Source organism: Gasterosteus aculeatus, chromosome 5 (assembly GCF_964276395.1).
Source record: "Gasterosteus aculeatus chromosome 5, fGasAcu3.hap1.1, whole genome shotgun sequence".
NCBI lineage: Eukaryota > Metazoa > Chordata > Actinopteri > Perciformes > Gasterosteidae > Gasterosteus > Gasterosteus aculeatus.
In genome coordinates, this window is record NC_135692.1 from 15,949,693 (window position 1) to 15,962,450 (window position 12,758).

A 12,758-nucleotide genomic window follows, 5' to 3' on the forward strand; every position below is an offset into this window, starting at 1 on the left:
ATCCCTTGTTCTCCCACCTCCTCCTGGCCTCTCCCCATTCCCCTTCAGCCCTCTAATGCAAATAGCCCTTTGCCCCCTCCATATTTATGACCCCGCTTCCTGCCCTGTTAGATATGCGCTTAAGGAGGAAGGGGCCGCCGGCCACGTCGGATTAGCGGGTATCAATGGGCAGATAACCTCTCTGTTAGTGAGCGAAGAGCAAACACTTGAGCAGAAGCTTTTTCACGAGGCTCTTTTGGCCCGTGAACACCGAGCGGCTCGGTGCGTGGCGCCGCGCCGGAGGGCCTCTCACTAACGGGGACGAGCGCGGACTGTGGGGAGATCTTCCTCCCGCCGGACGCGCCGCCTCTCGTTCTCCGGCTGCCTTTTTGTAGCTTCCACGTCCCGTCCCCCCCCCCCCCCCCCGCCATACTTGGACGTCTCACCGGTTGCGCTTGTTGCGTCGCGTTGTCTTCCGGTAAGACGCCCATGTGGCTGCTGCTCTCGTTCCCCGAGTGGCTGTGAGAAGACGCACACACACACACACACACACACAGTCACCCACTCACACGACTCTATAATTAAGCAACGCAGGCACTCTGTAAACTACAGGCTTTATGTTTCATGAGGCCATTTTCACAGTCGGAGCGGTAACATTAAAGAGCAGTTTGTGAGAGGCTGTGGTTTCACTCGTGGTGAAGTGTGTGTGTTGTGTGTGTGTGTGTGTGTTGTGATCAGATGATGACCTTGATCTTAAATGATGCGCCAGGCGGCGTCGGAGCTGTAAATCACTCGGGTGGGTTCATTCGTTTCCTGTGAGCGGGTAAAAGGAGGTTACACCTTCTTCTGTTGTCTCACTGACGAGGGAGTCGAGAAGTAGATCCCCTCCCACCCTCCTCTCCCCTGTCCCCCCCCCCCCCCCCCCCCCCCTCTGTCTTTAATGTGGGTCGGTGATGTCGCTCGCCGCTATTCGCAGGTCCACAGTGTTCAGTCGTTTGTGCCGACGCCTCTTTGTGTGGCCCCCGCTGTGCCCGTCCTCTGGCCGTGCTGCCGTTTTGGCGGCCTGCCCTCGCCACCGTGTCCCACGCCTGTCTTGTCAGGGGGCGGAGCCAGCCGGGGGGGGGTCGAGCTGGTTTGCCAGGGCGCGTTGTCGTCGGCAGGAACTTTCTCCTCCCTTTGGGTGCTTCTTACGGGCGAACAACTGCCCAGAGCAGCTTCTACGCTAACCATGAACCCCCCCCCCCCTCCCTCTACGCCCCCCCCAGTTACTCCACACATGTTCTCAGTTCCGTCTCCATCTGGCGGGACAGCGGTGATAGGAAAACCTGGTGTGTTGTTCTTTCGGAGGCCTGGGCAGCGTGGGGAGGGGAAGTTATCTTGGGCCCCCGGAGAAGGGGTCTGGAACGTGGTGGTGGGGGCCCGGGGGCCTGATCAAAAGCAGGCCTGGCCTGGACAGGGACACGGCTGACGTTCACGCTCTGCGCGCATTTCCCGAATAGAAACAGTCCACCCCCCCCCCTCACCGGGACCCCCCCTACAAACCCGCCCCGGTGCTTCCTGGTGTTGAGGAGCGACGGTCACGAGAGCCCAGGAGGACTCGCTGCCCTGACCTGCCTCGCCTTTGGCCTCTGCTCTGACCGTCATCCATCACTCACCTACGCATGTGTGTGTTTTTCCTGCCGTAACACTCCGGGGGGGGGGGGGGGGGTTGGGTATTTGACCCCGTTTTTGGCACCATCAATCAAATTTCCGTTGTCGGAGCCGGCGTAGCCTTCAAGCGCGCTGCTCGGGCCCGAAAGCTTCTGCTCTCTGCGGCAAACGTGAATATCTGCGGCGGTGGCGAAGCGACGACGCGGCCTCGTTTTGTGGACCACAACGCGAGCGCCGCTCTGTGATGTATTAAAATAGGATTCCGCTGTGGGTTTGAGCCGTGCCCTTCCTTCCCTAATGCGCTGAGCATCACGGTGACCGATGCACGAATAGAAGAAAAACGTCCTGACTACGTTCCACCATCTCCCAACAACGGGTCTATTGCACAACGTGGCGAGATTGTTCTCATTGTTTTCTGTGGAAATTATCAGCGTGCGTTCTCCTCCCCCCTCGCTGTCTGCACATTGCATCTAGACGTGCTGCAGTAGTTCTCCCAACTCAGACAGCCTGGATGGAAGGAGGGGACATGGGGGGCTATTGGTTCCATACGGTGATCTTCAGCTGGAGGAGGAACCTGATGAACTCCGCGTGTCGTAGGTCCGAAGGCCTTTTGCTGGCCGTAGCGGTGCCGATGAGCATGTTGAATCCCGTTTGGATTCGAGGCGTGAACGAGGACTTCCTGAGTAATTGCGACAGGTTGGGGGAGATTGGGGGAGATTTGGGGGGAGGCTGGTTACAGTGGAAACAGGAGGCGTGAGGCGGGCTGTCTGCTCTCTTGCCCGATGTTAACCTCCGCTGGCTCCCTTTCCTCTGGGTGTGTTTTCACTTATGCCCCCCCCACCCTCCCAAAATATCTGTTCACACTCCGTGTTTGAGCCCAAACACTCCACCGCGGGCCTGCGAGGGCGGCGTGCGTGGCTTTTGCTGGCGGCGAGCGGGGAGCTGTGACGTGTGTCACATGTTTATGTTGTTTGTCAGAGAATGGCAGGATTTCCCTGTATGCAAGGAAATGGTTCCCCTGGGTAACTAAAGAGTGCTGACAAAGCGTTCCTGGAGGGGGGGGGGGGGGGGGAACGTCGTCTTCCCTCCGTCCTCAAACCCCCCCAAACAACGTCTGAATGTTCAGCAGAAACTCCAGCATTATGCACGAGCTCCGTATCACTGCCGATAAAAGCCCTTGTGTTTTTAATAGAAGGGGCCGGCATTGAGGAGGAAGATCCCGTCAAAGCCGCCCCCCCCCCCCCCCCCAACCCCCCCTCGGCCCTCCTTCCCTCTGCCACAGTCCAGCCAGCCTGCTAATGTGGTTAGCGTCCCCCTAATGATGGAGAAATGTCATTAATATGCCTCACAGCTGGCCAGTAACCAGTGGGGATGAAGGTAATCACATCTCAGAGGACCAACCGAGAGCTGAACTTGGAGAGTGTGGAGGCTTGATGATAGCCGGTGGGCGTGTGTGTGTGTGTGTGTGTGTGTGTGTGTGTGTGTGTGTGTGTCTCTGTCTGTGGTCTTTTGAAGTGCTGATGTTAGCCAGACTATCTTGTGTCACTATTACAGCTCAGGCTTGTTCATCATCACAATAGATTTCATTTCGGTCCCGTGCATATTTGTCCATTTAAGTCCAGGCAGGCTGTGTGCTAATGAGGGAGGGGGGCGAGGGGGGGGGGGGGGCTGCTCTCTAAGTGCACTTGTGGTTCAAGACGCATGAAAAGTGAATCTGAAGAGCGACATTACGGACCACTCGCACTTGAACTTAATTAAATCTCCGGTGCTTTGTCTCTGAAGTTGAAGAACCCCCGCGTCACATAAAGCTATTTGCATATGGGGGGGCTGCACACACGCACACAGACACGCAAACTCTGCGTGTTTACAATACTTGAGTATCTCATTCATCAGTCAGAAGGGTTCACAGGAGACTTCATTGCTGCCTCGCGTGTTAGAAACGACATCGATGATGAACCAACGTTCATGTCAACGTGCTTTAGAGTTAGAAGGACCGGTTTTGGTCCGACACACCGTCCTTTAGAAGGACTGTTTAAAGGCAGCGTGGGGACCACTTTGTTTCCCCCGCGTGTGTGTGTGTGTGTGTGTCACCTCGTCGATTCCTTATCTTTTACTCCCAACTGTTTTTCATTTCAGCAAACTTCCCAATGTTCCCTTTTCCTGCGTCGCTGATCGCAGCGCCGTGTTATTGTCTGTCCGTGTTTGCTTCTCCTGGCCGAGGGGGCGACATTGTAGCCATAGTGCCGGCTATCGGTTACCGCGGCGACGTTGCAGCCTCCGGGGGGGGGGGGGGGAAGAGGGGGGGGCTCCGGCCTGGAAACGCATTCCCAGTGTGTGCCAGCGTCAGTGAGTCAGTCCTCCCAGGGTCTGTGCGGATGGTGCTGTGGATCACACAATAGTCGGGCCTGTGTGACGGTTGTTGATCGGCGGGGGGGGGGCATGTTGAATAATGCCTGCTGCAGGGCTAAGTGGCTCAGTCCTCTCGGCCCACAGGCCCGCCATTGTTGTGCTGCAGGCCTCCAGAAGCCAGCCGTTGTGTTTAATTACAGTCGCCAGCGTCCTCGCGGACTCTTGTCCTCGTGTCCCAGATTTCCACGGGTCTCCTTAACGCCGCGCGCATTCTGCGTGCCCGTCCGTTTGAATGGCTCTAGGGAAGCCTTTGGCGTGTCAAAGCAGGCACGGGTGTGATTTCCGTGTGTGTGTGTGGGCGGTTGGCACATCTGTTTGTCCCGGCGCTTCTGGTGAAGACGACTTTAACGCGGATGAATAACGCCGGTCCGATGATGCGCGGCTGTAATCAGTCCGCAGCGAGCGAGGCGGAGGAGCGCAGCCAACTGTGAAGGGTTTTTTTTGGCTAATGAGCAAAGAGTTGCGTAAGAGCCGCTCCGTTTAGCGTTAATCCGATGGGCGCGGTGGGCGTGGCCCAGTGGCGTGGGCCAATGCGGCCCGTAATGACGCCGATGAACTCCCAACGACTTAACTCTCGATTTCCCCCCTCAGACGGGTGTTTTCTGTCTGTTACTTCTCTATTTTACGGGGAGCCTTGAACGTATCTGGGCATCGGGTTGGTTTATTTTGGTTGTTCTGGATCTAATCTTCCCCTCCACCGTCTGCTGCGTGCGCTCTGAGATTGGCAGGCTGAGACACACACACACACACACACTCACTATAAAAGGATTGGAAAGTGTGTGTTGTGTCTGTTAGAAATACAGAGAGAGATTGAGCAAAACTTTCTCCTTGTTTTCTATTGCCTGCTGTGCCGTGCGATTACAGGTGTGTGTGTGTGTGTGTGTGTGTGTTCCCAGCTGTACTACTGGCTTAAATATAGATGTCTTATGTACACACCGAGTCCAGCTGATGATGCCGTGTGGGGCTGTTGAGACCTGCACGGAGGGTGGGGGGGGTCGGAGGTCATAACGTGATGCCACCAGGCAGCATTCGTTTGGATGTCATGAGCTGGTCACGAGTAGAACACGTCTGTCGGCGGCGGTCCTTTAGCTGTGGACGCGTGTATCCATGTTTGATTGAAGAGCAGTGTTTTGTAACACGCGGGATATTGAGGTCAAAGTCCGATACGTATTACATGAAGGCAACAGCAGGTTACTTTGTTTATCATGTAGCGGCACACGGAACACGGGGGCCGTCGGGTTTGTCCTGTTAGTCCTCATTGGATGAAGCCTTTCACTCTGCTGTCAAATAAGAGAGAAATTAAACAAGTTAAAAGATTATTGACGTGTGTTTCTCTGCCTCGTCTGCAGCTCCTGTTTCTCTTGATTTGTACAGTTTATGCTTTATTAATGTTTTCACGCATTCGTACTTAAACAGACGGCGGCGTTTGAGGACAGAATAAAAGAACCACGCTGTGTTTCAAAGGAGAAAATCTGTTTTTCAACCCTGCCGGCAAAGCAGCCCATTGCTGTTATAAACATAAACTCCAGCAGTAAACAACGATCCTCCACAGAGGCTGGTTTCACTGGTGTGTGTGTGTGTGTGTGTGAGTAACAATGTTGCTCTTTGAAGATTTTTTCTTTCCGCTGGCAAATCTGTAAATGTCTGATCAAGTACTTGCATTCACATTGTGTGTGTGTGTGTGTGTGTGTGTGATGTCGTCTCCTCGTGTCCACTAACCGGCCTCCTGTTGCTCCTCCTCCTCCTCCACAGCGATAGAGACCCAGAGCACCAGCTCGGAGGAGATCGTGCCGAGCCCGCCGTCGCCTCCCCCGCCGCCCCGCGTCTACAAGCCCTGCTTCGTGTGCCAGGACAAGTCCTCGGGGTACCACTACGGCGTCAGCGCCTGCGAGGGCTGCAAGGTGAGACGTCCGCCGAGCAGACGAGACACTTCGTCAAGTCCCGTGGCCGTGGAGGGATCTGGGTAGGGATCTGGGTAGGGATCCGCGGAGGGATCTGGGTAGGGATCCGCGGAGGGATCTGGGTAGGGATCCGCGGAGGGATCTGGGTAGGGATCCGTGGAGGGATCTGGGTAGGGATCCGTGGAGGGATCTGGGTAGGGATCCGCGGAGGGATCCGCGGAGGGATCTGGGTAGGGATCCGCGGAGGGATCCGCGGAGGGATCTGGGTAGGGATCTGGGTAGAGATCCGTGGAGGGATCCGTGGAGGGATCTGGGTAGGGATCCGTGGAGGGATTTGGGTAGAGATCTGGGTAGGGATCCGGGGAGGGATCCATGTGCACCCGGCGCTTCACGGGCTGAGCTGAGAGGAGGAAAACGAGGATCGTTTTGTGCATTTCCCATCTTCTGTGGTTCTGGGAGGTGCGGGAGGCGTTGGGGCAGGCACATGGGTGGTGTCGCACATGAGTGGTGTCGCCAGCTGTCGTGAGAGCGGTGCAGGGCGGCGGCCCAGTGGAGCACGCTAACACACGGCAACAGAACACGCTGCCCAGCCGGCTTTGTCAACACGGAGGAGGAGCTACCTCATTCTCTGCTGAGCTGGACACTAATCCACCTGCGCTGTACTTAGCAAATAGCGCTTTTGCTGCTATATTAACCCACTGAATCCCACGTATTGCCCCTTTAATGTGGGAAATGAGTCAGTGTGGGTTTTAAAGGGGAACCATTAACTGACTAATCGCCTGTAGGACCTGGACAATGTGCACTAAAGAACTTCAACCTATATCCGGCACGTTGTAAAACAAGATAACGTATATGATGGACCTGCGTCTAATCAGGTGCACTATGTGAAACCGGCCCTGCTGACGTGTTATCAACGCGTCCGTGTTGTCCGGGTGGCGAAGAGGCCTCGCGGCGCTCACCTGCTCTGTTATCAGCTGGCAGTGGCTGCGTGCACGCAGACACGTTCTCCTGCTGGTGTGAGCAGCAAACACACGCACAGCGCTTTTATCTCGCTTCTCCCAGCGCACGGCGCCGGGGCTGCGCGAGCTCAAAGGTGCGTCGAGATGAGACGGAAGGATCTGTGCAATCGAATGTGATCTCACCGCCAGGTGCAAACCTCTGCATGTCCACATTTCACTAACGTGTTTTCCTCTTGCCTCGGGATCATGCTTTTTTTTTTGTTAAAATACAAAATAACCCAAATAGGGGTTTGTAAATCCTCTTTGCACGATTCATTTTCCTCGTAGCCCCTGAGTGTAGAGCGAGGGGAGGAGTCTGATGAAGGCGGTGCTGTCGCTGACTGACGCCCACGAGACCCTTTGACTTATCGACCATGCGGTCCGTTCTGTGGCCTGTGCGTGTTCTGTGGCCTGTGCGTGTTCTGTGGCCTGTGCGTGTTCTGTGCGTGCAGCCATAGGAGTGCTGCAGAAGGGGGCGGAGCTTATGCTGGATGGAGTTCATCGTGCGTGTTCTGTGCTCCGCGCGCTCAATAATTCAACGCTGCAGGCGTGTCAATGTACGCGGTCGTCTCATCAGACGGGGTAAGTTGGGGGTGAGCAGCAGCGGCGGCGGCGTGCGGGACTACAAAGGCTCCTCCCGGGGGGGGCGCGGCGAGCAGAGGAGACGTGGAGACGTTGGGCTCTGCTTCTTGGAGGCGCCGTTTGATGTCTGACTTCCGCCGCAGGCACGCGCTCGCCGCCATTGCACTGCGTCCGCCCGCGACAACAACGCGTGAACATTAAATGTGCGTGCGGCGCCCCCTTATGTTTACGTTTCTGTCTTGGCGGCACGGCGGTGTGCAGCAGGCGATCTCTCCTCCCGGTATCTGCAGGGATGGGACACGCACACGTGCACGGACGCAGTGGGAGTCTGGGAACGCACTCTTAATCCAGGCACGGTGTGAAAGTCCCGTAAAGAGGATTCCTGTGTTTCACTGTGAACATCCCCCCCCCCCCCCCTTTATAAAGCATTTCCTCGCACACGCAAAGTAGAAACGCTGCGACGCGCTCAGACGTGCGTGAGGCTCATAACACGCTAGGTGAGACAGCCGAGAATTCAAGAGCACATGACCGATCACGTAATCATGCATGTGCCGCCCGCCCCCCCCCAGCCCCCTCCCCCATCTCCTCTGAACGCCGCAGGGCGGCTGACAGGCCCGCTGAGGGCTCTTGTCCCCGAGTGGATTAAGCGGCGATACAAAAAGAGGCTTAAGGGCCGCAGGAAGCAAGGACTGCTAAAAGGAGGGGAGAGTAGGCGGCGGCGGGGGGGCGGCAGGAACAATCGAACCCACGAGCCGCCAGCGGCGACCAATCGGGAGGTGCCGGGTGGGGGGGGCACCTGAGCCTCGTGGTGTGAGGAGGGGGCGGGTCAATCCCCTCTGACAGCGGGGTCAGGGTCAGGGCAACGCCGGATCAAAGGGCACGTGATGCACGCACAGACAAAGGCCACCGACTTATCCCCCCCCCCCCTCCTCTACCCCCCCATCAGCAGCGAGGATTAGCGTCCAACTACAAGCCCCCTTTTCTCCACGTGGCAGTTTGCTGAGGGGGGCAGGTTTGCTGCAGCTTCAGACCTTCTCCCTCCGCGCTGGACGTGCAGCGTGAAAAGCGTATTCGTTCATCCACGTCTTTTTTTCCGAGCGCGATCGTGGTTGTCGACATCCGGGGGCCGAGGCACCACGTGCCCTCCGTCCGGCCTGCAGCTCCTCAGGCGTCGGGGAGGGACAAATTGTGTGCTCATGTCCACCGGCCATCTGTCGGCTAGCGGAGCTAATCCCTCCGCATGGGAGGGGGGCCCCCCTGGAAACCACCTCTCTGCAGCCCACTCTCTCTCTCTCTCCCCCCCCCTCCCCCCGCCCGAGCCCCTCCCACCATGAACCGCGTCACATCGATACCGACAGTGACCTTTATCGCGTTGGCCCCAGCTGATCTGCATTCCCAGGCTTTCTTTTTTTTAAAATCCGTTTGACACGCGAGCCATGTTTCAGGTTCCAGAGGTCAAAGAGGATTTCACTGTGAGGGAGGAATATGGGGGGAGATGCATGACTTGTTGTCTTTCCCCTCAGGGAGAGATGAAACGCTCCGTTTCTATGTCTGAACACCGGCAGCTCACCACACATCTCTCGGTTACCAAAGACGAGCTCATTATAATTTATTTGAATGTATTTCCTTTGATCTAGTTGGATTAAAAAGGCAAATGCAGGAATGTGGGGATTTCGTCTTTGTTCTTGCACAACACTGTATTGCGCCTAATGTTCGCCCTCTCTAATAATACACACTTGGCCCGGATCTAGAATTGCTTATTTCTGGCTGTGTAAACTAGGCCACGGTTATGTGCCACCCAGTAACCTTGTGCCCTCGAAGCCATGAGCGCGTGACGGTTTGTCCAGAATAAGCCCTTCAAGGACTGGGCAGTTTATTGCCTTTTTAAACTGCAGCTGCAAGGCTTCTTTTTAAAGCGGTTCCTTCATTTTTTTTTTTTTGGTGGTGTTGTTGCTCGGACCGGACGGAGACGGAGAGCAACAAAAGAACCCAACGAAAGCGGCAATGTGGACACGTAAGCGGAGAGCTGCCAACAGCTCGGCTCCACCTGCCAAGGCCTTCAGCTACTCACGGCTCAATCTGCTAAGATACCCCGATACCCTCCCCTTCCTCCACCGCCTCCACCCGTTTGGCAGCCATCCCGCCCCCCCCCTGAGCTCCAGCCCGCTCTCCTCCTCACCGCTGCCGTCTTTCTGTCCCACAGGGCTTCTTCCGGAGGAGCATCCAGAAGAACATGGTGTACACTTGTCACCGGGAGAAGAACTGCATCATCAACAAAGTCACCCGCAACCGCTGCCAGTACTGTCGGCTGCAGAAGTGCCTGGAAGTCGGGATGTCCAAGGAGTGTGAGTACAATAATAATACGGTTCATTTATACGGCGCTTTTCCAAAATACTCATAAAAAAAAAAAAACGTCATATAAAAACACAGCATTAATTACGACGACGGTTACCCACGAGCCCCTGCTCCTCCCACGCGGAGGCTCGCTTGGGAAAAGCGCACGGCTCCTCGTCCGACCAACGGCGTCGCACGAGGGCTCGCTGTTGGTCGCTGGAGTAAACGGTCGCACCCAATTTATTATTTCTCTTTTCCCCCCCCTAGAAATCACAGCCTGATTAATTCCTCTCACGGTGTCGCGTTCCTTTTAAAACGTTTTAAAGCGAGCGCCGCGCAGACTGGCGAGAGCGGCCGGGCGGCGCCGGGCCGGGCAGCACTCTTGTGATGAATGTGTTCTCACCTGCCGAGAGTGAAAGAGCAGGCGTCTGCTCCCATCACTGCACCCCGGGAGCCGTGTGAACGCACACGCACACACATTCGCACATGCAGTCAGACGTGATGGAGTAATTGGAAGAGGTGTGACTGTGAGGCCAGCAGGGTGCCGGTACACTGTTATACACAGAGACACACTCTTGCTATCATTGCACACATGCCCAGCGTGTGTGGCGGGGGCCCTTTTGTAGTCACGCATACTGCCGGATGCCGAGTAATGGAACACGCGTCACGAGTGACCAGACAGGAAAGTGTGGCCCTCCGTCTTCCTCCCCCCCCCTCCCCGTTTACCTGGTCTCTGTGGGAGCGCCGCGCTGTGGCTTACAGTAGAAGAAGTTATCCTCTGAGCTCCTTACCTTTTTGAGTGGGCCCATTAATCACGGTTGGAAGGACCGCGGCAGCGGCGTTTACTCACACAGCAGCGGCGGCGGCGTGCTGGAGCTGCAGAACCATCTAGTGGTCAATGAGTGGTAGTGAAGTCGTCCAAACCGACTCACCTTTTCTGTCGGCCGCGGTGGTTTCGGTGTCGCTCGCCTCGTGTCCTCGGCGGTGACTTTGGCGAGGGAAGCGGGGTCCGGCCTGGTGAGGAAGGGGAGGCCGGCCATCTGGGGCCAGCGGGGAGTCTTTCTCACACACACATAAAACATGCATGCTCATGGTTCAACTTGTGCACATGCAAGGTGACAAACACGTATGAATAAAAGGGACCGAGACGCACTCGGACAGCAGCACACGCTCCGTCACACGCACGCACTCACAGACGGTGGACCCCCCCCCCCCCGCTGGCACCGGGGGACGTCCGGGTGACCTTGTGTCTGGCGGCTCCAGGCGACAGCGGCAGGCTCGCTGCCAGGTGGCGATGCCAAGCGAGACGGCGTCAGGGCTGAAGGGGGCGGGGGGGCAGATGGGGTGTCAGGAGGAGGGTTACAAGGGAAACGCCTTTAAGGCCGGCGCCACATCATGAACCTGCAAGCGTGTGGCTACAAACGGACACGCCAATCATTCCACTGTCATTACAGCTGCATTGCATTGATGCAAGTTCAGTGAGCCGACATCATTTTGTAGTTTCACCTCTTCGTAATATGTCAGAAGATTAAAGTCCCGCTCGCTCACTATGCTAACGGCGTATCTACAAAAAATAACAACTTTTATTCAAGCAGATGAAAAAAGTAACTTTATTCCATCTACCGACGCTTCTTCATGTCAAATCTTTTTTGTGTGTTCTGGTTCAGTTGCCGCCATCCTCCAAAACTGGACCAGCCTTAGAAAACCTCAGCAATCCCCCCTCCCTTAAATCCCCCTCCCTTAAATCCCCCCCTCACAAGGCTATCGCCCGCATGTTACCCGGGGAAGGGGTTATACAGCATGTTATTTAAAAAAAAAAAAAAAAGCAATAACGGTAGAAGCTGAGAATGATGGAAAAAGCCGAGGAAGAGGAAGGAGGTGAACTCAGAGGGAAGAGGAGGGGCGAGCGAGGCTGCAGGACAGGGAGAGCGAGTAAGTTTCATCACTGTCGACGGCGGCTCTGCGCTGCGAGCGGCAGGAGGGAACGTTGACATTTTTATCTTTCCATTGAATTTAATCTGTGTGATGGACGAGCTGCCAGCGCTTTAATTTTCCTCACACGAATTACCTGCCCACCGCTCTGTCTCCTACGGAGACACAAGCGCGTCCACGCACACACTCCGACGCCAAGGCGCTAACAGAGATTGTCCATTAACTGCACGCTGCAGCTGGAATCCACGATGAGAACAAATGATGGAGTGATGTGTGTGTGTGTGTGTGCGCTCACAATATTCTCCCCGCGTTACCCGCCGCCTCCTGTAAATCAATTTTATGCAATGAAGGCGGAACCGCGAGCGATCCGGGATGCGAGTCCCTCCATTAGCATGCGTGCGCTCGTGATGCGTCTGGAAAGATGCATCGCTCTGCACGCAAAACAAAGCAAGGCGGTTTTTCTTCTCCGTTTTCGTCCCCCCCCCCTCGCCCAAGTGTTATTGCATGTGGCAATTCGCCGTGACAGATCGTCAGTCGTGCCTAATAGTTCTTTAATGACTTCATTAAATTGTGTTGTGCGGCTTATGATTGTGCTGCCAATTTGTCAGCGCGGGTAATGTCCGGGCGCCAGGAATGCCCCACTTTCATTCGTGGATTAATTGGACATTGACTGTGTTGCCCCACACACACACACACACACACACACACACACACACACACACACTGTGGCCGGTCCAAGTCCGCCTGGCAGTGCAACCGTTTTACGTAACAGGCCTGAAAAGCTGCTTCCTCTCTAAGACCTGATTGGCTCGTTGAAGTAAATGGAAGGTATTGTATTTATTTATTTCCCCTGCTGGGTCATAGGTCACATATGTACCCCCCACATGTACTGTATTACATGTGGGGGGGTGCAGAGTTGTTTGCTTCATGTCCACATGTTGTTTGTGCGTGTGAGGGGGGGGGGGGGGTCGTT

The 12,758-nt window shown here is 55.8% G+C and overlaps 1 protein-coding gene across 8 annotated transcripts in view; it reads left to right on the plus strand.

Annotated features, from left to right (window-relative positions):
* The window catches only part of raraa (retinoic acid receptor, alpha a), an 87,551-nt gene that overhangs the window by 70,120 nt on the left and 4,673 nt on the right, over positions 1–12,758 (plus strand). For all 8 annotated transcript variants that reach the window (XM_078102536.1, XM_078102538.1, XM_078102533.1 and 5 more), the window contains 2 exons: positions 5,791–5,939; positions 9,723–9,864. In XM_078102536.1, coding sequence (XP_077958662.1) covers positions 5,791–5,939; positions 9,723–9,864 — 291 coding nt within the window. The remainder of the gene's footprint in view (positions 1–5,790; positions 5,940–9,722; positions 9,865–12,758) is intronic.